The sequence below is a fragment of the Podarcis raffonei genome, chromosome 1, assembly GCF_027172205.1.
Source record: "Podarcis raffonei isolate rPodRaf1 chromosome 1, rPodRaf1.pri, whole genome shotgun sequence".
NCBI classification, from domain to species: domain Eukaryota; kingdom Metazoa; phylum Chordata; class Lepidosauria; order Squamata; family Lacertidae; genus Podarcis; species Podarcis raffonei.
The window spans coordinates 96,546,907-96,573,373 of record NC_070602.1 but is presented as its reverse complement, the minus strand read 5'-3'; the positions used below and the strand labels follow the sequence as shown (position 1 = coordinate 96,573,373).

At 40.5% G+C, this 26,467-nt stretch overlaps 1 protein-coding gene and 1 long non-coding RNA gene across 3 annotated transcripts; one reads left to right on the top strand and one right to left on the bottom strand.

Annotated features, from left to right (window-relative positions):
- The first annotated feature begins 83 nt into the window (after positions 1–83).
- Positions 84–6,886, top strand: LOC128421978 (uncharacterized). Its single transcript, XR_008332412.1, has 3 exons — positions 84–552; positions 2,648–2,790; positions 5,672–6,886. It is a non-coding gene; the product is annotated as an uncharacterized LOC128421978 (long non-coding RNA).
- Positions 2,255–24,516, bottom strand: ACMSD (aminocarboxymuconate semialdehyde decarboxylase). 2 transcript variants are annotated; one of them, XM_053405348.1, is made up of 10 exons: positions 24,392–24,516; positions 19,440–19,484; positions 14,193–14,289; positions 13,660–13,709; positions 12,282–12,518; positions 10,976–11,069; positions 7,491–7,586; positions 6,887–7,059; positions 2,919–3,017; positions 2,255–2,431 (listed from the first exon to the last, which is right to left on the bottom strand). In XM_053405348.1, exons 1-10 carry the CDS (start codon positions 24,446–24,448, stop codon positions 2,369–2,371), a joined length of 1,011 nt encoding a protein of 336 aa, XP_053261323.1. In that variant the 5' UTR covers positions 24,449–24,516; the 3' UTR covers positions 2,255–2,368. The 2 variants fall into 2 exon arrangements, with proteins under 2 accessions (XP_053261323.1, XP_053261332.1); XM_053405357.1 differs by lacking the exon at positions 7,491–7,586.
- Positions 24,517–26,467: the final 1,951 nt, after the last annotated feature.

The following is a 26,467-nucleotide window of genomic DNA, read 5'->3' as shown; positions in this document are numbered from 1 at the left end:
CCGCCTCCTCCTCCTCCTCCGTCGCGGCCTCTCTCGCGACAACTCAGAATCCCGCGAGGAAGAGCCACAGGGCTTCCGCTCCTCTCCGGCTTTATGTATGCATACATATATAAACAACAACACCCCGAAACCATAGAGTTGTCCATAGACTCTGAATGAGCCGCAGAGTCGGCAAGCGCGCGCGTTACTCTTTGGCTGTTCTCTCTCTATGATATGGTGCAGCTCGTCTTCAGATTTTTACCTCAGCTTTAGAGGAATCGAATAGCAGCAATACGTGCAGTATTGAGTCCTGCCGGCTGCTGCCTGGAGGCTTATCTTCTCGGTTCCTTTACTCCTCCTTACCCGCCTCCCCCCCCCCGACAAAATGTAAGGGAGGAAAAGGAGGATTTCAGCGCCGCTGTGAAATTTAAGGCGGTCTGATGCGAAAGGGGACATGTCTGAGCGCTCCATGATTTGCTCAATTCAGTGCAGACATTTGCTGTGTTCTATTCACTTGAATGCAGACACGTGGCCCTTTCACTACTCTGGCTGTAGCCCTATGCAGACATGGGGGTAAGCCTGACTGAGCGCAGTGGGATTTACTTACAAGGAAGCTTGAATGGGCTTGTATGAATGGGGCTGTAAGTAATGGTGCTGAAGCAGGGCACCGTTCCTTCCTTCCTTCCTTGAGATATCCTCCTTCTGCCCACCCAGTTGCTAAGCAGCAATTTGAGTAGGCAACTGTCATCTGGGCCTCAATGAAAGGAAAGCAGGAGCTTGGAGGAAGGGTTTTATTCGTGAGGATAAGAGAGGGAAAGTGAACACAACAGCTCTGCAAGAGATGTGCTTGTTAACCTAGCCTTTTCTATCCTGAGAGGAGCAGACAAGAGGTGTCCAAAACATAAGTCTAGCAGCAATATAGTCTCTGACTGAAAGTTCTGGAGGAAGGAAAGGGCCCCTGGGGCCCAAAACCAATGTTACAATGAATCAGCACCCTCATGAAATCACACATTATGCTGGCAGATTTCCTTATCACTCATGCCTGTCCCCCTTTCCTTCCTCCAGAACCTTCAATCAGAGATTACATTTCTGCTAGCTAGGCTTGTGTTTGGGACATAATGCCTCTGGTTCAATTCTCTTTCCCTCACACCATCCCCCACTGACATTCATTAAATTTCTCTTAGGCTCTCTGACAGAGTAGGAATCTGATGTACCATGAACATTTGCACGCTCATCAAACCAACAAAAAATTAGATTTAGTAAAAGATATCATCTGCCCTGTTTTGCATTTCTCAGAACTAAAGTGAAAGTAGCCATCCTCCTACTCTGCAAAAGAATGTCAAAGGGAGCCTCCAGCACAAAATTGCTGAACAGGAACTTATCAAAGCAAATTAGATTTTTTGTGTTTTAGCCATGACTCAAGATAGTGGCCTCCTGTCGCACCAAAGGTGTTAATTAACTTAGCAATGCCAGGATGATTGTATTCTCAGGATGATTGTGTTGTCAGGATGATTGTATTATTCGCTGCTGTGAATGGTTGCTTTATATTAGGCTTTACATAGAATTGTCCTGATTGTTCTTTTTACATTTAATTGCATATGATTGCCCCATTCAAAAGGCGGTCACCTTCATGTTAATAGGATCACCTACAGAACAGTATGTAAAATAAGTGCTTAAGAGCAAAGGGGTTCATGGAACAAGTTAGAAGGCATTTAATGAAACGATAGACCTACATGCAAATATACTGATAGGTTTCAAATAAAGAATTTCCCCCTCTTCCATGTGTGAAAAAGAGCCATAGATACTCTATTCTGCTGCATATGAATAGAACAAATGTAGCCTTCATATAGTTGAAGGAGAATGTTTAATAATTCTTCAAATGTGGTCCTTTCTATACTATATCTTTGCTGAGGAGCTTAGCTGAATGCATTTCTCCACTTCAGCTCCCAAGTGAGGCCAAGTAGGGAGACTTCTGTTACTATAAATACATCCAGCACCTTGTACTTTCATGAGCATTCCTACATGAACTGTGCTCTGTTAAACACAGCTCAAGAGCCACAATTGTTGTAATGCAGTTCCATGTGAGGAGATGTTTCCTGAAATTCAGACCTGGCCATTTGGAATGCTGCTAAAGAAAGTCCCCAAAACATCAAAAACTATAACAAACAATTGATTCTGTAGATAACAAGGGAATCTGCCAGATCTACACAGTTGAAAGGCTCAGAATGCATACAGCTTGCATGAAGGTGCATGAAGCTTCCAGATGTAAACCATAAATATTATACATACTTTTATTTGAAATTTTCATGGGGATGCATACACATAAGGATGTAGATACATAATTATACATAAAGACCCAACACTGCAATAAATGTTTATAGTTCTGAGGTTATTCAAACTGCTTTCTGTCAAGATTCAAGAATGCAAGAGCATTGCCAAACTTGAGCTTATCCTGCAACAAAAAGTAAGGAGGCTTTTGAGAGTCTTAACAAATGTTTTGGATACAAATACAGTAATGGCTTGAAAAGAAATTAATATATCTGCACCAGGATTCTTTCCAAACAAATGTCCAGTGGCTTCTTGTATAAAAATGAATTTGAATTATGAAATATAATAAACAGCCAGGGACAGTAGTAGCCAACCATTATTGGTGGTTGTCTCTTCTCAGGAATCTCTCAGCATATGCAGAGGACTCAAGAAAGGGATCAGCTCCTCATTTTTCACTGGGCTTTGCAAACTCCAGTGCAGTGAAAGGGATTTCGCCCTTCATGCCAGAAGACTTAGAAATCTGTTAATCCTGCTGGGCACAAGGTAAGCAACTCTTTCCCTCTTGAACCACAAACCCTGCTCTGATTTGGACTACAATTCACATCAGTCCCAGCCAGTGAAGTTGTGATGGCTGGGACTGATGGAAAGATTTTTTTAAAATGTAATAATACCTTTAGTTCATCATCAAACTCCTCCATGGATTCAATAAGTTTTCCAGGTTCATGTTCTCCCAGTGGAAATGGATAATCTGTTCCCAGCATCACTTTGTCCTGAAAACAGAAATAAGCAGGTGGATAGCATTATTAGCAGCTAATTCAGGGAAGGAAAACCTTTAGTTCTCCAGGCATTGTTAGACTTCAGCTTCCACCACCTGTGACCACTGATCATGCTAGATGGGGCTGACAGGAGTTGGAATCCAACAATTACTTGGGGGGCCAAAAGTTATTTGTCCTTGATTTAATAGGTGCACATTTTCCAACTTAAGAGTGTCCTATGGGGAGCATTATTATTTTCTCTATATACAAGTGAGGCACATTTTGATTATTATATCCTAAAACTCTTTGGTTTTTCTTTGTGTGCAAATTGCTAGCCAGTAAAAGAGAGTATATAGTGGGTAAAAGACACCAGGAAGTTGAGAATTGTACAAGATTGTACTATTTACCTCAGAGGTTAAGTGTTTTTGTTGTAGGAGAAACAGTGCAATGAGGTGCACTCCCGAGTAAGTGGATATAGTATATGTGATTGCTTTAACATATGCTGTTACTGAATGGATGGTTAATGAGGAAGAAAGCAAGATTTGGTATTTAAAGAAGGCAACCCCTTTCCTTCCTTCTCCATAGAAAGGCTGTTCTTCCTGTGCAAATTGCTTCCATTGTTATGGGTAGAGAAAGCTGGAGGTTCTGAGGTACTGTGATCATTTTGGATCACTCATAAATTATGTCCTGTGTTAAAGTACAGTAGAGGGAGGGAAAAGTAAAGTTATGACAAAAGAGGAAGGTGTATGGAGTGATCCATCATGCCATAGCCATTTGTTTCCTTCTTACTGAGAAATGAATACAAACTGACACTTAAATAAAACAAACCCTGCCTCTTTTAGATATCACATTTACTCAGTTTTCAGTTGTCTCTGTGGTGCTCCAAGTACTGCCACTGAGCCTAACCTGCCTCACAGGGTTAATAAAATGAGATTTCCTTATTTATGCCATTTTGAGTTCCTTGGAGAAAGGAAGACAGACATATGTTCTAAACACATCTTAGAAAAAAAACAATCAAACAACACAGTCACTGATAGCAGAACAAATGCCCAAAGCATTGATTCTGGAGGAAATTCTGGAGGCTGTGTACAAAAATATTTTCCCCTCTGCCAAATGTCTCCAGCAGGTGTCACCGTGGGGTTTCTGAAAGAAACACTTCAGTCTTAACAGTTATGTCAAAGCACAGGCCCACTGCAATCTGCCTTGTGTCTTTTGGAAGCTATTGTAAAGCATGAAAGAAGAGATGTATGCCATAGATGACAAAGGAAATATTGGGCGCAAAGGTTCTGGAAAATCTGTGTTTGGCCAAGATCTTTTACATGTGTCTACTATATACAGCCATGTGACTCATCAACCATGTACAGTATAAAGTAAAAAAGTCTGTTATGTAAAGTATATGTAAAGTACATGGCCTTAGGGGCTTTAGATGCTCTTTCTCGTATGATTCTAAGCTTGTAACTGTGTTTTATGGTAACATATATAATAACATATACCTTAATGCTCAGAATAACAAATCCACCAGCTGAGTCTGCTAATGTTCTTGAAATAGACATCAGAACAAACAGGGTGCTGGAAAATACTGTTACTTTCAAAAGTCATTGCCTTACATGGTTGCTAAAAGAGTTAATTGAAGGTCAGTAGAGAAACAAATTACACTCTGTTGGGTCAAAGGAAGAGAATGTGTAACTTAGGTCTCCACAGTCTGTTGCACAGCCACTTTTCTTATAGTCTAATATCATATCCAGCATGGGGCCAAAATGCATGCTGGTAATCAGTGCCTTTTTGGGGGGTGAGGGTTACAAATGAGGTGCCAGTCCTCATACCTGGATATGTATGACATGGGTGTCTGCACAAACTGGCTGGAGGGAATTCATTTCCCCTTAGCTGTGCACTATTTTTGATGTAAAACATTACCTTTGCCTGGCCCTGCTTTATACATAATGGTGCTGCCCTGCCATATCTTACCAGGCCCTCTCCTTGAGCTGATAGGTCAATGTGGCCTTCCTGGACACCACCCTACGGTTACATAGGTACCTATTTATCTACTTGCACTCGCATGCTTTCGAACTGCTGGGTTGGCAGAAGGGTTGCAGATACAGGCATGGGTGGAAGAGATGGCGGGACCAAAGGAAATGGGTATATATGAGTTTTGTGCCTCCCCTGAAACAGGAGCAAGGGAGGAAGGACAGAATGTACCAGAAGCCGAGGGAGAAATGGTGCTGGCTGGAAGGGAGGGAGCTATCAGAATCCCTTCTGTCCCCTCCCCTGCTGTCTCCCAGGACCAGGAGGGGCTTGAGGAGACAGGCACAGTGACAACTCCTGTGTTGAAGGAGTCACAGGTTTTTTGCCCTTGTGCTGTTGGAGGAGGGCACTTAAGTTTGGGGTTGAGGGCTGGCCACCCACGACTCCATCGGTCCAGTCTGGAGCATAAGCTCAGGGAGGGCCTCCAGCTGCTTAGCCACCTGAAGTGTGTATATGCATATTTGGTGCACCAGTAGAGCTACTAGAAGTTCATGCTTTGTCAGTAAAGAATTAAACTCCCGGCCATTTCTCCTCTTTGGGCTGGGTATGCTCAGGACAGCTGATGATTTCTTTCTTTGCAATGGCCTGCATAAGTTTTGATTGTGTGCTCAGATACTGAATGTTGAAGGTATCTAATTTCATTCCAGCTAGCTGTATAAATTCATCAGTGAGAGATAGAAGTAAATGTGGAAAATTTTACAAGACAGTCCACAGTGTCTGGAGATTTTCTGAAAGTTGCATTGATTCCACTGGGGAAAAGTCACAAAGCTGCTGAATATTAAAATAACCTTCAAAATTAAAACAATTCAGATACAATTTGTTGGAGTGTGATTAGTGGTGCCTCAGCATCTCCTACCTGACTGTATAAAAGTCAGACAGTGTCAAATCTCCAAAGAGCCTAGCGCTTAAGCAATAATTAGCCACAGTTAAAGAGCTAGCTTAATCCATGTTGTATCAGCTTTTGTTAATATCATTGTTGATGTGTATTATTTTTAGCATTGTTTGCTGGTAAAATACTCAGCAAGTAAAAAAGGAGGAACTGGATCAATCAAATGCATTTATTAAATATCAACAACTAGGTTTTTATTGGTGAATAAGGACAGAACAGGTCAAAAAGCCAGGATCTAGATCAAGTGGACTGCTGGCATGTTCAAGTATCACTTCTCATCTTTGTGATCTCTGAATTAGGGAAGAGAATAGGAAGGGCAACCTTGAAAAGCACCAGCAAAATGCCACCATTTTCTCTCTAGCATGTCCTAATGCTGAATCTTCCTTCTAATCCACCTTCCAACCTGGAAAGTGGCAGAGTTAAAAGACTGGGGCATGTTAGAGAGAGGGTGACTGTACTTCCTTCATTATTTGTGTGTCTCAATTTGACCCTTCTCAGATATTTATTACTGTCCCTGGAGGAAGATGGGCAATACGTAATCATTTCAAGTATACCAAGAAGATGAGTTTTTATTCTCTTCCCAGGTAACCCCTGTCTCACCAGTCTTTTTGCTGCTTATTCTTCTCCTATTTCCTGGGCAAAGGAAGAGTCAATCTAAGGGTGTGCCAAAGGGTAGAGGCATGCCTTGGCTTCTGTCTCTTCCTTTCCATTTACCACCCAGGAGAAAGGAAGGCAAGAGAGAAGGAATGTTTAGCACCTAGGAAAGGTGGCGCCATCCCTTTGCTTCCATGTCATGGCAAGTATTTGTCTTCTCATCTGATGTATGATGGAGAAAGAGAGGCTTTAATCCTTTGCTCCCCGCCCCCCCGTCATTTGCATTAGGAAGGAAATTCCCATTTGCACCAATAGGAGTGCGAAAGAGTCAGGAGAGAGAGCTTACTTGCAGTCTTTGGCTAAATACCATCTCACTCACCTTTCCTATTACATCTGTTAGCATCTTCAGTGCACATTCATCATGAACAAGTGAATCTGTGTAGAATGAACCAAGGTATTTCTTTGGATCAATGTTATTATCTACTGCACACAAGTCAGGCCGCACGTTGAATCCATGGGAAATGCGCCCCACTGTATAAGGGAAAGAGCCACCTAAAAAGAAAGATGTGTTGTAAATTACTTTGCCTGAATGAATATATCTAGGAGTACCATTAAACACTGTGAAATGATATAGACATTGCTGATATATTCAAGTTGGGGATTGAATCTGGGACTTTCTGCATATGAAATGCACATGCAGTGATCCCTGCCTCCCCATCCGCATTCCTAACAGCTATTTCCTGATATTGACCTTGAAAGGTCTAATCTGGCTCTATACCTGGAGTGCTGCCCTTGCCTCTACCATGCCTTAGCCATCCCCAGCTGAATGAACCTAAGCGTGTAATGCCCAATAGCTTAAATGGGCTGACTTTGAGTAGGGCTAGTGTTGAATTACCACCCCATCACTAGTGTGTGTTGGCGCAAAGAGTTGTATACTGATGATTTCTGTGTGTCCTCCAGCCTTCCTGCTCTCAGATACTTACCTCCATGGGCAAAGCAAACTCTTAGTTTGGGAAACAATTCAAATACCCCTCCCATAATCATGGAGCAAATAGCGATGGTTGTTTCCGAGGGCATTCCTGATAGCAAGAAAGAGTTATTAATTATTTCTACAGTACTTCTATGCATAATAGTTTTGTAAAAAAAAATTATCACAATTATTGTGAAATTCACTGTGTATAATTGAAGAACTGATACTCCAACTTGACTTTACTAGGTCCCTGATTCATATTTTACCAGTAACACCGAAGAAAAGCAAAAAAATTTTTTCCTTCCAGTAGCACCTTAAAGACCAACTAAGTTAGTTCTTGGTATGAGCTTTCGTGTGCATGCACATGAAAGCTCATACCAAGAACTAACTTAGTTGGTCTTTAAGGTGCTACTGGAAGGAAAAAAATTTTTTGTTTTGACTATGGCAGACCAACACGGCTACCTTTCTGTAACCGAAGAAAAGATGACATATGCTATAACATGATCACACAAAGAGTTTCCTTGCTCCCTTTCCACTTTATTAGCAGCTAATTGCCAGGAAAATGAGTGTGATGGTGTCATGTCACATAGATGTTCCTGAGAGATGTGAATCAGAAACACAGATTAGGGGCCACAAGACACCCCTACATTATTATTGTTGTTTCTTTTAATTTATATACAGCTTACATGCCTTATCAAGTGATTGATAAGTATTACATCCATTATAAAATTGTCACACATACTGTAGTTAAATACACAATAAAAAGCCTGCTAAAAGCACAACAATTAAAAAAGTTAAAAGGGCAATTAAAACAATTAGATCAGAAAGTTACAGTTCAGGGGAATACTTGTCTAAGTATGTTAGTCACACTCAAAGTAGATCTATTGAAATTGATGGGCGTGACTAATTCAAGTTCAAAGGAGGAATTCAACACCATGCTCTTCTTATTGTTCAATCAGCATTTGGCTTGCCAGATGGAGCGATCCCCCTCTCCTCTCCTCTCCTCACCTGCTGTTCTAAGTGTTCTCCAACGCACACCCCTTGCCAATTTCAGGGGACACTGGGGAGGAAAAGGGAGGAACCCAATTGTGCAAGTGGAAGTCCTTACAAAGGGCTTATGCTGATGGGCCTCATTAGTTGAATCCCACCCAGTGAGTCTACTCTGACTAAAACTTAGTTGGAAACAACACGACAGCTGTAATTTGATAGAAAACCCTATCACATTAATAATAAATCCACATTGCATGGAGTCTCTCTGCACCAGAGCAAGTCACTTCCAAGAATGTGCAGTGTGACAGATGTGGAACCTTCCCGTATGAAAGTCTACTCCATTCTTTCCTTTCTCTTCTTCAGATATTTGATTCCCAACTCCCATGAGCCCCACTCAGCATAGAGATGATGGGAGTTGTAGTTCAAAATATCTGGAGCGCACTAGGTTGGGGAAGGCTTGCCTGCTCCATATGGGTGTGAGCCGTTCTAATTCATTGTGGTGACCATGTAGAGTTGCTACTATACAGAAGAATGGTGCTTTGTTGCCCCTTGAGATAATTAGATAATACATTGTTGTATGAATGCATATGATGAGTTTACACAACATATGTATGTATTTTTCTGTTTTTATACTGTAAACCACTCTGTGATCCTTAGGTGAAGGGTGGTATATAAATTCAATTTTAAAAAAAATCTGTATTTGTGGTGGGGAACAGAAATCTGCATGCTTCATTGACTTCCTCTCCTCCCCTTGCCTATACACCTCTCTCAACTTCAGTTGATGTTGTAATACTGTGCAATGCTGATATTTCACCGCTAGGTACTTAAAATAAAAACAAATTAATAGGTGCAGCTATGGTGCACTTCTCAGTGCCAGTTATAAGCAAGCAAGTTAAAAGGTAGCAACATTTTCCTGATAAGGTTTTGTTACAAGTACAGCACTTAGCCTGTTTACATACACATTGCCATATCCTCAAGTGTAACACTACAGATCTTTTTTCGTTTATAAAACATTTATAAAAAGTGGAAAGAATTCCCAACTGGCTTGAGAAAAGTTTTACCAGCACCTTTAGGGAACCTTGGTACCTGGGGTTATAGTCCTCTGCTTCCATCTTCAGTGGTTACAACCAAGGATCTTTCCTCCCCTGAATTTTCCCTAATGTGCCATATATGTGTCTCTCTCTTCCAATTAATGGGAATAAGGTTGCCCATAAGGAAGAGTGAATGGACAATATGCTTTTTAAAAATTTCTCAAGCAATTGAGCAGGCAGGCCAGGCCACAGGTGGCTCAGCAACTGCTCTCTCAACTCTCACTCATTCCCCTTTCCACCTTCCTTCATTTTCTGCCTGTGATATTCTTTTTCCAGCAAATCACTGGCCCTGGAAGTTGGAATCAAGCCCTGTATTGACTACCTTCACTCACAGGAAGTACAGATTATCATATCAGTGACTGGCTGGTTGCAAATAATCCCCATGGAAGGAAGAAAGAGAGATGACAATTCAGTTTAAAAATAGCTGATCTTCTCATCGCTACTTTTATTCTTGAAAATAAATTTCATTTTCATTTGAGGGAGAATGAACAATGTAGTATAAACAAAGAGCTATGGCAGAGAAGGCAGATATGCTTCTGCTTCTGTAAAGACATTCAGAACATTAGGAGTATCCTAAGATGTGGCAGGAGACATTTGGTCCCATGTGGGCTTAAATAGAAAAAAATGTTGAAGACCCATGTGGAGTAAAGGGGGGGGGCGGAGTTTGAGATCACAGTGCTATTGAGATTGAATCTTGAGATCTGACAAAGCTAGCAAATTTCTATCATGTGTTAATTACAAGCATCTTATTCCTATCTGTAATGTCTTTTGTGACTTCCGATGGGGAAAAAGGAAAGCAAAAGCGATTTATGCACCTTCATTTCATGCTTCCAAGTAGCATCCAAGGTGGTAACATACTTATTCAAGGATAATGCACAATCTATGCTTCAGTTATCTCATAATGGTGGGTGTGGGGTGTAAATTGCCACAATTTGCCACCACCCAGAGGCATGTGGCAGCAAGGCATTACATATGTGGAAATTTATATATCCCCCTTTCAGTACTTCTCAGGGTGATAGTTAAAGCCATTTTAAGAGGACTGCTGTATTAGGGAACTTAGAACAATCAACGGCATCCTGATTAAAGCCCCTTGATGCAAACTTCATGGATGTGAATGGATTTAAGGAACTGTAAGAAAAGTTGTGCAAATCTTCCTTGTACATTTTCAGCTGTGTCTCCTGCATTATTTCATTTACAGCCCACTTTTCCCCATCTCCATTTTATCCCTATAAAAACCCCCTGTGAGATAGGTTGGGCTGGGAGATGGCAAATAGCCAAATGTCACGCAGGGAGTTTCAGGTTGAGTGAGAATTTGAACTTGGGTCTGACACCCTGACTACTATGCCAAATTGGCTCATTGCTGTTACTCACAAACAAAATGAATGAATGTCTTTTAAGAATTGTAAGTGCTACTGACCTACGAGCCAGGGAAGCCAGTATTTAGACATCCTTCCATCTGTCTGCATGTCCCAGGGATGCACAAAGAGGCAGCAGTTTAATTGTTCAGCAGCCTTAAAATCAGAGGCAGTAGGGAAGAGTTTATTAAAAAGTCAACCAAAAATTATGACATTTCAAGTAATACAATTGCCAATGTTTAAACGTAAGAGTCTGGTATTTTTATAACACAAGAGTAAGACATCTAAGAGCAATAATCATAGAATCTTATAATTGTAGAAATGGAAGGGATCCTATGGTCATCAAGTCAAACCCTCTGCAATGCAGGAATCTCAACTAAAGAATTCAGTCTCAGCTGCTCACTTGAAATTCCTCACTCATGCTTTTGTGGACTGAGGACAGAAAGCACAGTCATGTTTCAGCCCAACCTACCTCACCGGGTTGTTGTGAAGATATGAAATGGTGCTGGGGTGGGGTAGAAAGAGATATACTGTTTCCTGAGCTCCTTGGAGGAAGGTTGTGATAAAAATATAACAAATAATTGCTAATCTTAGGAGGATCTACAAGTCAGTTAATGGGCTTCTCCAATGGGCTGGAATCTTCATCAGCCAGTGCCTGGGTCCATTTGCAGCATTTAGATGTACATACATGTACTATCCCCCTCCTTTTCTTATTAATTTCCATCTTGTCTTCATTTATATTGTGACCCTTTAGGTAGGTGCAGGCCCTTTTTAAAATTCTGTGTGAAGCACTTCAATTATTTTAAGTGCAAAATGAATGATTCATTGTTATTATTAGTAGCATTAAGAATTTTATATGGGAGTAACCCTTGTTCATGATTCAGAATCATGGAATGGACTTCCATACCTGGTCTCCTGATTAAGTTGGTATGTCAGGGTACACAGCATTTACATGTACAGGAACTACCAAGTTCATAGCATCTACATATACAGGTCCACCAGCATCTGCACTGGGTCCCTGTTGTCTTCCAGGTTCAATTCACAGCACTGTGTTGGTTATCATTTTTAGAACTCCAGTCACTCTAAGCTTCAACATACGTGAGACACTACTACTATCTCCATTTAAGATCCCATTCCTACATGCTTCCCTTCTTCCTCAGTGAAAGATAAGATGATATCTATAGTTTACAGCTCATGTAGACTTCCACATCTCCTTTAGGGAAGTTTTTAATGTTTGATGTTTTATTCTGTTTTTAATCTGCTGGTAGCTGCCCAGGGTGGCTGGGGAAACCCAGCCGGATGGATGGGGTTTAAACAATAAATTTTACTACTACTACTATTATTAGAAACAAGGGAATGTCTACTCACAGCATAGACTGGAAAGAGTTCTGGGGCATTCAGGTTCCAGTTGTTGATATGAGATCCTATCTGCACACCGGGAAATCCAAGCTCTTTCACACAACGATGCAATTCCTTCACAGCCAAGTCTGGAGCTTGCATGGGGAGGGTGCCAAGGCCAATAAACCTCTTTGGGAACTTCTTCACAGTAGTGGCTAAGTCATTATTTAAAAATTGGCACAGGTCTAGAGTATCCTTTGGTTTGGCCTGGTAAGAATCATTAAAGGAAGAAAGAATTAACATGTGGTTTTCAAATCGGGAGAGAAACAAAAGTTGGTTGTGTAAATAACCTTTAGGTGGCGTCTCAAAGAAAAGTGCATATGCAGAACTCTAGAATTTAAGTCCCTTTGCTTCACAGAACAACTAAATAGGATAGCTTAGCTAGGAACCTATGGTCTCTTAGCAGGACAATTAAGAAGAAAAAAAGGAGCACAAACACTAGAGATGGTCTACTTTTCCTTTGCTGAGGCACCAATCCATGAAAACAACCTAATGCACCATACACACAAAGTACAACCTGGAAAACACACAGATACTACAAAATTCTTTGCAACTGCTACTGTTGTGTAACACACAGCAATCATCCAGAAAATGAGATCCTTCCCTACAGACAGGAATTCAACTCCTTATACACACAGATACTGCTAATTAGTTAAAGTCCTGCTGGGGTAGCAATATATATATTTGATGGGACCCACCCCTTTTCAGTGCAGGAGGTCATGGGTTGAAACTCTGGATGTGATTTTCTACTAGATGTAGCGCCAAATACAAAAGCTCTTTAGCCACCACCATAACTGGAGCAGATGCCTGCGTTGTTAGTGTTGCTCTTTGATGCCTCTTGATGCACAAGTAGAACAAAAATGGAACCTGAATGGCAAATGCTAAATTCCATTCTATCACCTAGAAGCTTCATCCAGACTAGTTCTGGTTTCTGAGCCCTCACTGGACACATTGCCCATCTGGCTCTAAGAATTTATTCACAATCATGTAGGTTGGGAGAAGCCAATTTTAAAATTAAAGTTAAGCTTTAGTATTAGAATAAAGCAACTAATTTTGTTATAACGAGCAATATTCAGATATGTTATTAATAATTAGCTTCCATCCATTATCAATATATCTGAGAAATAAGACAAATATATTCAGCTTTATACACAATTATTTATAATCCATCAGACCTCATCTGTACAATGACATCTGTTGACATTCTTTAGTCTCCTGAGCCTTCTGTCATTGCAAAGTATCTGATTAATCAGAAGGATTTCTGCCTTCCTTTTTGCATGTGGAGTTCATGGTTGCTTGATTTTTATGATACAAAAATGCTGTAGTTCTTTTCCTTGACTTGACTTACCCAGTAACTAAACATGACAGGAACTGTAGAAAGGGCCTGGACAGTGACTCCTATAGAACAAAATTAGTAAAAGTTGTTTTATAAATGCCATTAAATATTTTTTTAAAAAATAAGCAAACTATTCCAGAGTAGTTTGTTTATGAGCAACGAGGACTACTAAGGGGGGGGGGACAGTTTTGGGATTGTTTTCTTCACTACATAGCAATCAACTACTTTAGAAATAAACTTGAACCTGTTTTCCTGGAGGGAGGCAATTAATGAATATTTTTGAAAAATAACCCACTACAAGTGAATGGCTCTTCAAGAGGAACACTTGAACTGTTACTTTGGTGCTTCCAGGTTTGAATGTAGATGGAAATTTATCGGTGCATTTCTGTAGTAATATATTTTGCAGTCTGCTTTAGCTCTTCTTACTCAACAAAAATGCAATATATATTCTGAAAATCAATTGTTAATGCTTTGCAAAAGCATCTTTTAAAAGCTACTGTTGCCATACTGGACGTCTGCATAGTACACATCCATACTGATAGTACCTGATTGGTTCATCTGTTTAATCCGAACCTCTGGATCCCAACAGTTCTCTTGGATAACTCTGAAAAGTTTCCCATCTTTCATCATTTTGGCTTCCCTCTGTAAAAAATGGGGAACAGTTATTAAGGTAAATGTTATTATATTTCCTTTTAAAGGAATATTTTCATATATTTCCTGTCTGTTATTTATTAATCTAGTTCCCAACGGCTTTTGCTGACCTGATCTTTTTAACATAACAGCAGTTTACTGTGACACATAGGTAATGCTAGAAAACTGGGGCCATATGGCAGGAATCCATGCTGTATTTAATTTCCATGATTGTGATGGATCATGAGGGTGAGCTAAATCCAGGGTAGCCAATTTGACACCCTACAGATGTTGCTGGACTAGAACTCCCATCACTTGAAGTTGAGGCAGATAGAAGTTTTTTATTTATTAATTTTATATCCTGCTTTCCTTCCCAAAGGAGCCTAGACTCTTCATTTATTTTTTAAAAAATACTATTAAAACACATAACATGGTTTATAATGTAAAAAATCTTTAAGAAAAGATATAGCAAAGCCATGTGTCTGTAAATTGTAGTTCATAACATATGGACGATACTACTTCGGCTATTCTTGGACTAAATATATTTATTTATTTTAAAAAAAACTTCATAGCTCTTAATCAACAAAAACATCTAAGAGGTTTACATAAAAAATATAAAATGCTCCATTAAAAATAAAGATAAAATCAAATGTAAAAAGCAAGTTGACACAATTTTTTTTATAAAAATGTAAATAAAAACAGCAGTTTCAAACCAAATATCTGTATTATAATTACACATTATGTATTACACATTACAAATTCACATCCGGTTAGGCTTCCTTAAACAAAGAAGTTTTAGCGGGTGTTGAAAGCAATACAGTACAGCAATTCTGCCTGCCTAAAAAGTAATCTGCACCTTCACAACTTTGTGTTTTGACCCAGTGGGTTTCTTGCAAGTTCTTAATAAGTCCATGAGACCAAGGACATTTTAAACCTTGAATATGTTACTAGCCTCATACATCATTCATAACAACTGATAAATATTTTAAAACCTCAATTCTACCCCCACCCCCCAAATTTCATTGTGATTATATTTTGGCAGGCTCCTGGAATGACTTGGCAGCTGTGTCACAATTCAAGAAAATTGCTCCAAATATCATAAGCTATAATTACAGTGCCACCATCTGATTCCTCTGGCAAATATATTTCAAGAATTTATTTTCCAAAGTGCCAGGAGGGAAGAACTTAAGCATATATTCCTACAGAGTATGGATATATGAGTCCTCTGTTGACTTTTACATAACAGGCACCAAACGGTTTAGAGAAGATGGAAATGACCTGGTGGAATCAAGCATCTTGTTGTATAAAAATAGATGATGGGGATTCATTTTGTTATGATCAGTGGGAATATTTTTTTGGTATGCACAGTAAGTTGTGTGGTTCTTTGGCTGGCAGATTGTTATATGGAATCATTGCAGTACTGAAGCAATACTAAAAAGACTATAATTTCTCTAGGGGTTCTCCTTTAAACCCTCATAAATAAATGCTGACTGTAGCAAGAGAAATAATAGCCTTTCCAATGGCCTGAAGGGTTATGCTATGAGATGGAATCTCCAATGAGCAATGTCCTAATTAAAAACAGTGGCTCCCCCACTCCATCTGCATTAGTGATGTGCAGACTATAGCAAGCCCAATGCAGAATGAAAACAAATCTGCTTAGTTCAATTAGACGGACGGAGGTAGCTCTTTCCTCATTAAAAGGTGTGGGCTTAAATCACAGTCATTCTATCATCAGCATGAACACACATGACCCAGATATATTTAATACAAGCATTTATTTGCTGGATCTGTAGTTAAAATTAATTTGGAGCTGATTCTCAGAGGCTTTGCAGTTAATTATTCGACACACATGGATCCAGAGAAAATTAGTTTTCCATTGCAAGCTACGACTGCCACACTGAGTTCTTCATAAAGTTAATCTAAGGCTTCCTTTCTTGATGCTAAATCTTTGTTTTATAACATAAACAGTGGGTTCTATTACAGTATTTCCCAACATCTATTGATATTGACTTCCATAAATTCTAGCAAAAAACAAGAAAATACCATTTTGGTCAGATGATGATGATGATGATGATGATGAAACTGAACCTCAATATATACCTGGGTTTTTTTGCATAAAATATTTTGAGGAAATAATATATGATATAGTAAAGCTGAAGCAAAGTGTGTTTTTCTTTTTTCATTTTAATGTTGTGTGATGGGAGATGTTATTTGCTACCCAAGGGAAAACAAGCTTCCCTTGATGTGGTAAGCCTGAGCTCTCACCACATAACAGTGCATTCCAATGAAATAATTACTGAATGAAAAATGATGTGGTCAAGGCACCCTATGGTGGCTTTACCAAGCCAAAACAATAAATAAAGCTAGTAGCTCAAATTACCTTTAACCAAAAAAAGTAACTCTGTAATATATCAAATTGAAAACCTAAAATATAAACCTCCCCAAGGATTGAGAGTCTTGGAAGCCCTGCTCTAAGCTGCCTCAACTTCTGAAGTGACAGGAGCCAGTTGCCTGAGAAATAAGGCATGTTGGTGCCTTCTCTTCCATGTACAGAAGTCAAGCAGACCGGTGGCTGATCACTTCAGCACTGGTGAGCGGACAGCATCCTCCACTGTACCAAAGCAGTATGCTTGCTTAGGGTGCACAAAACCAGTTGTGAGAGCTCTTTGCCCTCATATCCCTGAAGTGAAGACTCATGATGAGACATGCGTTTGGTGTAAAATAATGACTGTCCACCACAAATGCAAAGTGTCCACCACCATAAACACTAGCAGGCATAGAAATTGCACAGGAATGGGAGGGGGGCGGACAACAACAACTCCACATGCCTTTATCTTACAGGGTTGGAGGGTGAGTTGCTGTCAAAGCCATCTGAGGGTGGTGCTTCCCCTATAAAGGCAGCCCTTACCCTCACCTCATTGGCCACTGCAGTGGTGTGATTCCTTGCACCACTACCTTCATGCAAGGAGTGAGCCCCAGAGCCTTTCTCGGACTATGGGGTGGGTGGGGCAAATGTAGCCTCCATGTAAAATTGCGGTGGAGCAGCCATCTTCTAACACTGTACCTTCACTCTCCAGCATCTACCTCATGAATGCTGAATATTATGATTAACAGACAAGGTATTTTTAATTAGCAGTACGTTCTTCATCCAGTAAATTCTTTTAACACTTGATTGTTATGGAGATCACTAAATTGCTGTCACTGCATCTTAGGTATAAATGATAAAAAATAAAAATAAAAATTAAAGTTGCTGTTTCAGGTGTTTAACCTTACAAAATTATTATCAGACAACTGTATCTGATTTCCAGAGAGGCATAAATCTAGGCCAGCTTTTAGGTCATGTACAATAATTTTTCATTCTACTGAGGTGATGGCAAATTTGAGATGTGATCCTTGAGCTTGTTAAAAGTTGCTTTTCAGAGGGAATGAGCTTTAGGCAGTGGTTGTTATGGAGACGTGAAGAAAATGATTCAGACAAAGATTCAGAGGGCAAAAGTGAAGAAAGCAAAATTCTTAAGAGATTTTCAGAGTTTGGGATATTGTATTTGTTCAGATCTATACAATGGTTCTTATTTTTTCTGCAGTTACTTTTGGCGCAAACTGAAAAGGGCATAATTTCACTTTTTCTCTATATAATAACTCCAAATAACCATGGGTTATTTAAAAACCATGTGAGTTTTTAACTGCTCCTTAGTCCTTTACTTTTTAGCTAAGAGCTGTGGGATTTCCCCTCTCTGTACATATTATTTAATCAGAATTTTCTCTCCGCAGGCTTCAGTTTACAGGCAGTGTAGGAATGGCCTTGAAGTAATTACTTACTCCTGGGAAGCAGAAATAAGCTAATGAGCTTGCTTGAGGCCAGATTCATTTCATTTAAAATGGGTTGGACTGAGTTCAGGACCTGGACCTCTATTAAATATTTAGTGAATGGAACAAATCAGGTATAGGAAAGGGTTCGCATGTACAGAGAGGTGTCATTGCTCATGTCATGACTTCCATTAAAATAAGGCACAGTAACATGTTATGAATGAGAGAGTTAGTTGGTCAAAGTGCCTTCCCTCCAGATATACGTATATTTTCTGTCTTTCAGGCACATTAAGCAGACAAACATATTCTTGCAATTTTCACCATTCAGTTTGCTAAGTGCCACATGGCTCGTGTCCATAACACCACCTGGTTTTGTAAATGTGTACGGTATTTGTACATATTTCTCAATATAAACAGTTTGAAAGATAACATGTGTTCGTGAACTGGTGGTCACTGACCATGACCGAGGCATTGATGTCATAGTAGATGGCTTGATGAAGATGTTGACCCAGTGTGCAACAGCTGTGAAAAAGGCAAATTCCATGCTTGGAAACCACTGATATCCCATTATACAAATCTATGTTGTAATCACATTTGGAATACTGTGCCCTGTTCTGACTGCCTTACCTCAAAAATAATATTATAGAGTTGGAAGATTCAGGACAGATAAAATAAAGTACCTCTTCATAGTTAAACTATGGAACTTGCTTCCACGGGAGGCAGTGATGGCCACCAATTTGGATGACCTTAAAAGAGGATTAGACAAATTCATGGAGGATTAGGCTATTAATGGCTACTTACTGAAAAGTGCTTTTGTGTTCAGGTCCTACTTGAAGGTTTCCCACAGGCATCTGGGTGGCCACTGTGAGGTGCAGGGCTAGATGGGTCATTGCCTGATTCAGCAGGCTCTTCTTATGTTCTTATGTGTGTGAGAGAGTGAGCTTTCAAATTTATATTTAAAAAAGGACAGCCAAAAGAAGGTACACCTCCATACAGGACCTAATTAATTCATAGGATTCATTATCACAATATGTGGTGATGGATATTTGTTTAGATTTAAAGGGTGGGTAGTCAGTATAATGGAGGATCAGTCTATTAGTTAAGTTCTGAATCAGTATCATTTTTCAATACCTCAACTGGAAGGGACATCAGCAGTAGAGGGCTGTTGCCTTCATGTGTTGCTTGTGGGCTTCCCAGAAGCATATGGCTGGCCACTGTGAAAAATCTGAAGCTGAATTTGATGAATCTTTGGACTAATTCAGTAGGGTTATTCATATAGATTTTCCCATAATTTTAATATATATTCCTAGATAACTTTTTATTCATGGGTCACATAGGTCAGAAACACAGCTTACCTCACAGTGTTCCTCCAGCTGAATCCATCCACCATAGCCATATCTCTAGGAGGAGAAGTATACATATGGTTAAATCCATAGCCATGGAAACAGGAGTTAAGGCTATCATGTGAAGAACTATTCTGACTAGAGCCAAATTGTGACCATAGGGATGTAGGGCTATTTTGGGAGTTTCCAAAAATTTCTCTTAGCTATGGAGCCCAGTTTCAAATATATAGCTACTTACGAAATGTTAAGTCAATAATAGAGTGATTGCACATTTAAAACTCTTGTTTTGGCTCCCAGTACGTTTCTGAGCACAATTCAAAGTGTTGGTGCTGACCTTTAAAGCCCTAAACGGCCTGGGCCAGTATATCTGAAGGAGCGTCTCCTCCCCCATCGTTCTGCCCGGACACTGAGGTCCAGCTCCGAGGGCCTTCTGGCAGTTCCCTCACTGCGAGAGGCCAAGTTACAGGGAACCAGGCAGAGGGCCTTCTCGGTAGTGGCGCCCGCCCTGTGGAACGCCCTCCCATCAGATGTCAAAGCGATAAACATCTACCTGACATTCAGAAGACATCTGAAGGCAGCCCTGTTCAGGGAAGTTTTTAATATGTGACATTTTAGTGTATCTTTCATCTTTGTTGGAAGCCGCCCAGAGTGGCAGGGGAAACCCAGCCAGATGGGCGGGGTACAAATAATAAATTGTTGTTGTTGTTGTTGTTGTTGTTGTTGTTGTTGTTGTTGTTGTTGTGTTCAGGCTCTGTTTATGTAGTCCAGGAGGCAGCCAGCCCCTATTAGAAATAGAGTGCTGAACTAGCTGAACATTAGACTAGACCTGATGGACTGGATCTCTTAGGACTAGTCTTCCAATGCTTAAGGTAGCTTCCAGCAGAATAAATAATTAACAATAAAACATGCTGAAAGCAATAATCTATGGGTTCTACCCACAGCAATTTAATTGCACTTGGGTCCCATTGCAATTGTGACTTGGGCTGCAATCCTAACCCCATTTACTTGGGACTAAAGTCCACTTCTATTGGATTCAGTAGTACTTCCTTTTGATGACACATGGTTAGGACTGTGTTCTAATGGAACCTACTGCAATTAACTTGTTAAGGTTCTAGCACAATGAGTGCAGTAATGACCAGCACAAGAGCTGCAATGCCTTTCTCCAATGCTGGGGTCAAAAGCACCAACAACCACTGACCCTGTTTTATTGGTATAGAAGGTGACACAAGAGGACAGAGGGCCTTTTCATTTCTGGATAAAAGCAGCCCATGATGGCATAAAAGACAGGAAATCTGCACTTTTCCTCCCAGGACCTCAAGGTGGCATACATAGTTCTCCCCATCCTCATTTTATCTTCACAACAATACTGTGAAGTAGGTTGGACAGTGACTAGCCCAAGGTCATACAGAGTGCTTCATGGCTGGGTGGAGATTTGAACCCTGGTCTCTCAATACTAGTAGCCCAACATTCTAACTGCTATACCACCCTGGATTTCTTTCTTATTGGGGCAGTTCCATTTTTAAAGCACACAGAATGTTAGCTGTCCTGTAGTTGAATGGTCCAGGACAGTACTGTTCAGCTGCTTGTCCTATGATGTCCATAGTGGTGCCACATCTGCAGTGGAGATGGGATGGGACTGGGCTACCACCAGGATGAATTTTGTTAGGATTTAAGAAAATATCTACTTCCCATTCCACCAAAATGGACTTTTACAGCACAATGCAGGATACTCGGAATTGTGTTCCACTGAGTTCAGTGGGGCTTATTCCCAAGTATGTGCATTTAATGCTAAGCCTTTATTATGAAACCAGGAGTAAAATCTTGGGTTTGTGATAAATTAAAAAAAAAAAAATCTGCTGAGCTGTAATTAGTTAATCATTAGTGTAGGCATATATTGATTCTCCCTTTCAGTCTCTATGCTTCAGAAGCAGGGGTGAAGGTCACCTTCTTTTATTAATATTTAAAGAGCAGAGAAAAGCTTCAAATACACAAGTGAAATGTCCATTGATTCTCCCAGAGAGGTTTAAAACTCTTCTAATATCTGGGGGTTGGGGATTGCAGATGAAAGAAAGGCAGCTTTCTTTTATTTCAAAGATTCTTGGGTTTGAAATATCTCATTATGAGAGACTGAAAAGGTACTCTGAAATAGCCAATAACTAGTTCACATAGAGGCAACTTTAATGCATCTGCATGAATAACCTGGCACAAAACCTGCAATTTTTGTTTTCCATTGATGTCAAACTGCATTTTGCATGGAGTATCCCCACAACACCCCTCTGCAGAATCAAGTTCTTTTTGTAAGTGACGTGTTATGCACTGATTACCACCAGTTTAAGATAAGGTTGGTATGTTAGTAAAAAGAGTTACCTAACTCTTAGTTCATAGTGTGCCCAGTCAAAGTATTGTTTTAATGTGAACTTCTGAGTTTTGCTGAAAATAACTAAAGACCAGATATAGACCCCAGAAACAGTCAACTGATAGTTTGAAATAAATAGTTTGACTGATAGATTGGAAGAAGAATAGGGGGAGTACATCTCTATTATTCTTCCTTGATCGCTCAGCTGCTTTTAATGCCATTGACCATAGTATCCTTCTGAGCCAACTTAGTGGGCTGGGCATTTTATAGGGGACCACAGCTATATACATCTAAGACATTCAGAAGTATGTCTTGTTGAGTTCAGTGAGGTTTACTCCCTCCGAGGTAATTGTCATTTCCTGCAGCATCGTGTATGCTACTGGGTTGTTTAATAACCCAGTGTAAGTAGCATAAATTCTCAAACTTTTGTTTTTTTCTAATGCTGAGTGGTATCCAGTCTCAGTCATACTGTGAATAGACCAATTGACATTAATGGACTTAGCTATTTAACTTCATATAATAATAATAATAATTTATTATTTATACCCCGCCCGTCTGGCTGGGCCTCCCCAGCCACTCTGGGCGGCTTCCATAAAAACCAAAAATACAGTAAAATATCACACGTTAAAAACTTCCCTGAACAGGGCTGCCTTAAGATGTCTTCTGAATGTCAGGTAGTTGTTTATCGCTTTGACATCTGCTGGAAGGGCGTTCCACAGGGCGGGCGCCACTACCGAGAAGGCCCTCTGCCTGGTTCCCTGTAGCTTTGCTTCTCACAATGAGGGAACCGCCAGAAGGCCCTCGGCGCTGGACCTCAGCGTCAGGGCAGAATGATGGGGGTGGAGACGCTCCTTCAGGTATACTGGACCGAGGCCGTTTAGGGCTTTAAAGGTCAGCACCAACACTTTGAATTCTGCTCGGAAACGTACTGGGAGCCAATTCAGTGATATCAATGGGTTTACTCCAAGTAGGACTAATACTAGATATCACCCAATATAAAGATATTTGATATATTCTGATAAATTAAATAGCTCTATGCATTTAAATACATTGGCTGCAATGCTAGATATATTTGCTAGGGAGTAAGACGCGGGTGGCACTGTGGGTTAAACCACAGAGCCTAGGACTTGCCAATCAGAAGGTCAGTGGTTCGAATCCCCGCGACGGGGTGAGCTCCCGTTGCTCGGTCCCTGCTCCTGCCAACCTAGCAGTTCGAAAGCACATCAAAGTGCAAGTAGATAAATAGGTACCACTCCGGCGGGAAGGTAAACGGCATTTCCGTGCGCTGCTTTGGTTCGCCAGAAGCGACATAGTCATGCTGGCCACATGACGTAGAAGCTGTACACCGGCTCCCTCGGCCAATAAAGCGAGATGAGCGCTGCAACCCCAGAGTCGGCCACGACTGGACCTAATGGTCAGGGGTCCCTTTACCTTTACAAGTCCCACTGAATGGTAGCACTTATGAATAAAAATGCTTAGGATTGCACCGTATACCAATAACTCAATGATGCCTTCAGTGAATGAAGAAAGATGCCGATAAGGGGTATGTTCACATTACAGCTTACTCTGCATCCAGAGCGCTCCCACTGCTAGTTTTTCAAGCTGCATACACATAACTTTGGCCACAGTACCGATCGTGTAGTTTATTGAGAAACTCTTCTTTGATGCATCCACCCCCTCAAACCAGCTTCAATCTGACTAGAAAACATAAGCTGCATTCAGTTCATACTTAAGCAGGGTCTGTGTTTGTGATACAGCCATCATGTAGGTGCAGATGGCAACTTAGTTACCGTATTTTTTGCTCTTTAAGACTCACTTTTTCCCTCCTAAAAAGTAAGGGGAAATGTGTGTGCGTCTTATGGAGCAAATGCAGGCTGCGCAGCTATCCCAGAAGCCAGAACAGCAAGAGGGATCACTGCTTTCACTGCGCAGCGATCCCTCTTGCTGTTCTGGCTTCTGAGATTCAGAATTTTTTTTTCGTTTTCCTCCTCCAAAAACTAGGTGCGTCTTGTGGTCTGGTGCGCCTTATAGAGTGAAAAATAAGGTAATTAGAATTCTGGGTTGTTGTTTTTCCAGGGTTGGGGAAACCAAAAAGGTCATGCGTGTGAAGACATCCCCATCCCCTCTCCAAAAGTGCAACACTGCAAATGTGGCTTGAAACAAGGGGGGGGGGGAGAAAACAATCTCACTGAACACTATCCAAACCCACTGTGTTTTGATTCACAGCAATGCAGCTGAAAACTTGACATTTTTATTAAAAGGTGAAAAAGAAAAGGGACTTTTCCCTGTCAGTATTTTTTTTAAAACAACAACACACAGAGAACCCTGTCTGCTTTACCAAGCAACTATCAGAACATCTTTGTTTAATGGATTCAAATTAATGGAATAGTCAAAATGCCCTCTGGCAAACGCTAGGGGGCCAGAAGCATTTGGAACTTAAGATCAGTCATCTTCTTCTTTAAGAGTTCAGCCTAAAAAAATATACCCAGAAGGGAGTTCTCAAAGCCCAGAAGTATGAGAGATAAAGCTCAGCTGAAAACATTCATAGCAATCAGAAGCAATACTTGTACCTAGAGCTTTTGTACCAAATATCCAGTCTAGCTATTACCTGTTTTAGATCAGGCCACTCCTTAGGCAGAATGTGACTATGAATGTCAATTTTCATTTCTGTAGGTTCACCTGAAGATTAGTTTCAACAAAGGCTTGCCCCCGATAAACTTAATTGTGCTTTTGTACTGCCTGCCCTTGGAGTAGTAGTTTTTCATTAACTTAAATTGGTGTTCAAGTCCTCCCACTAACCTATCAGGCTACAGTAACCAATCAGATAGCCAGTATTTCAGGAGAGCTGAGCTGGTCAAAACTATGCAACATGAATAGAGTGTACAAGCTGGATAGTGTTCAGAAAGAGTTGTGCAACTGTGAAATGACTCCTCCAGGTGCCTTTTATATTGTGCATTCATGCTGAGTTGTGCCTGGGGGGATATTAAGATTGTTATACGTGATCCAGTTTCCATACTGTTTGTGCCTGCAAAAAGTCTGGGGTGGACATACTGCCTTGTTTCCAATCAGTGCATGTCCTATAACTTCATTCTTTAATCCTGTAACTTTTTAATACCACAAATATACCAGAGTGGGGGGGGGCTTGGGGTCCCACTTTTGTTGCAGTCTAGTGCAAGGCTACGCCTTCATACAGCAATCAAGAAAGCCTCGCAGAACAACTAATAAAGTGGATTGATGTGTGAACAATCCAGTATAAATCCACCACTAAAGCACTGTATCAATGACTTTTTACAGAATGCACCTGCCAAAAAACAAACAAGAAATGTGCCATTTCCAGACTGTTGCTATTTTTAGGTGGGATTCAGTCACACACTGGCTAATTCAGGTTGCACAATGAAAAGTGATTTAGAACAACAAACTCGCTTCCCCAAGACATCAGAGTTTTTAGAATGAGGAAAGTATGGGGAACTGCAGTAGAAAGAGTGATAGCACGCCATCTTGCCTCCCCATGAACAAATCAGACTGAATGCTCATTAAATAGCCAACAGCATCTAATCTCCCTTCAAACATATCAGAATGAATGCTCAAAATGGAGGGAAAGTGGCATATACATGTAATAAACAAACAAAGCAGTCCTATCATGGTGCTCCCCGTCTGCACCCCCCATATAAATTCTGTAAGTGGGACCTGTGATAAAATAGTATTTTCAGAGACTCCATTCTATTATCCCTGTGCCCGCAGTTTTCCATTCCCACCGACAACTGTCAGCATGCTCAGTCTTCATTGCACTACTTTTTTGCGGGGTAGTGGGGAGATATTCCTCCTGTGGATTTCCTCCTGAAAGGTTTCTTCACATGTTGGGTTTTCTCCAAGTCTGCCTGTAGCGTGTGGATGATGCCATTTTGGTTACATAAGAACTGGCACTCAGAGAATTGAGATACGTACCTCTTAATGTATAAAATATATTAGGGGAGTTTGAGAGGGCTTTGCTTGCTCATCTGTTAACACATTTGTTTCCTAAGGATGAGTTCCTTTGTCTATGCCTATGGATAAAAACACCTCCAAAGCTCTGCTTTTAATTTTGCAAAATGAATTAAGCATTTCTGCTTAGGTTTAGTTCTACCAGTCTACGCATAGTGAGTGACTGTATTACTGGAAAATCTCCTTCTCCTGCAACATTTTTGTCCAATGAACCCTGTCAGGCAGTATATAATATGAATTAGTCTAATAAGGTATATTTGCTAGTAATGAATATTTTCACAGAATCGTAGAGCTGAAAGGGATCCTGAGGGTCATCTAGTCCAACCCCATGCAATGCAGGAATCTCAACTAAAGCATCCATGACATCCAAACTCTGCTTAAAAACATCCACCCCATTGGGCAAACAGCTAGCTGCAGGTGGTAAGGAATCTCGAATGAAACTGCAGTAGAAAGAAATAAGTTACATTGCCCCTGCACAAGCCATGGTCTCAAGCTGAATCATCCTCCCTGGATGCTATTTAGGAAATAAAAACCAAGTGCACAAGGTCCAATCACATGCTTAACTTAAGATCTAGTTTGCCCTTTCAATTAGCTTCAAGGATAGCAAATCCCTTTCTTTCTTTCTTTCTTTCTTTCTTTCTTTCTTTCTTTCTTTGAATGAACAAAGAGAATGGATATAAAAACTATTGGAACCCTCCAACAA

Excerpts from the sequence above, each read along its gene's own strand:
- ACMSD (XM_053405348.1), bottom strand. The coding sequence starts at position 24,448 with ATGAAAATTGACATTCATAGTCACATTCTGCCTAAGGAGTGGCCTGAT. Across the intron at positions 13,710-14,192 it reads TAAACAGATGAACCAATCAG|GAGTCACTGTCCAGGCCCTT; the intron begins GTACTATCAGTA and ends TTTGTTCTATAG. Across the intron at positions 7,587-10,975 it reads CTGGCTTCCCTGGCTCGTAG|GAATGCCCTCGGAAACAACC; the intron begins GTCAGTAGCACT and ends TCTTGCTATCAG.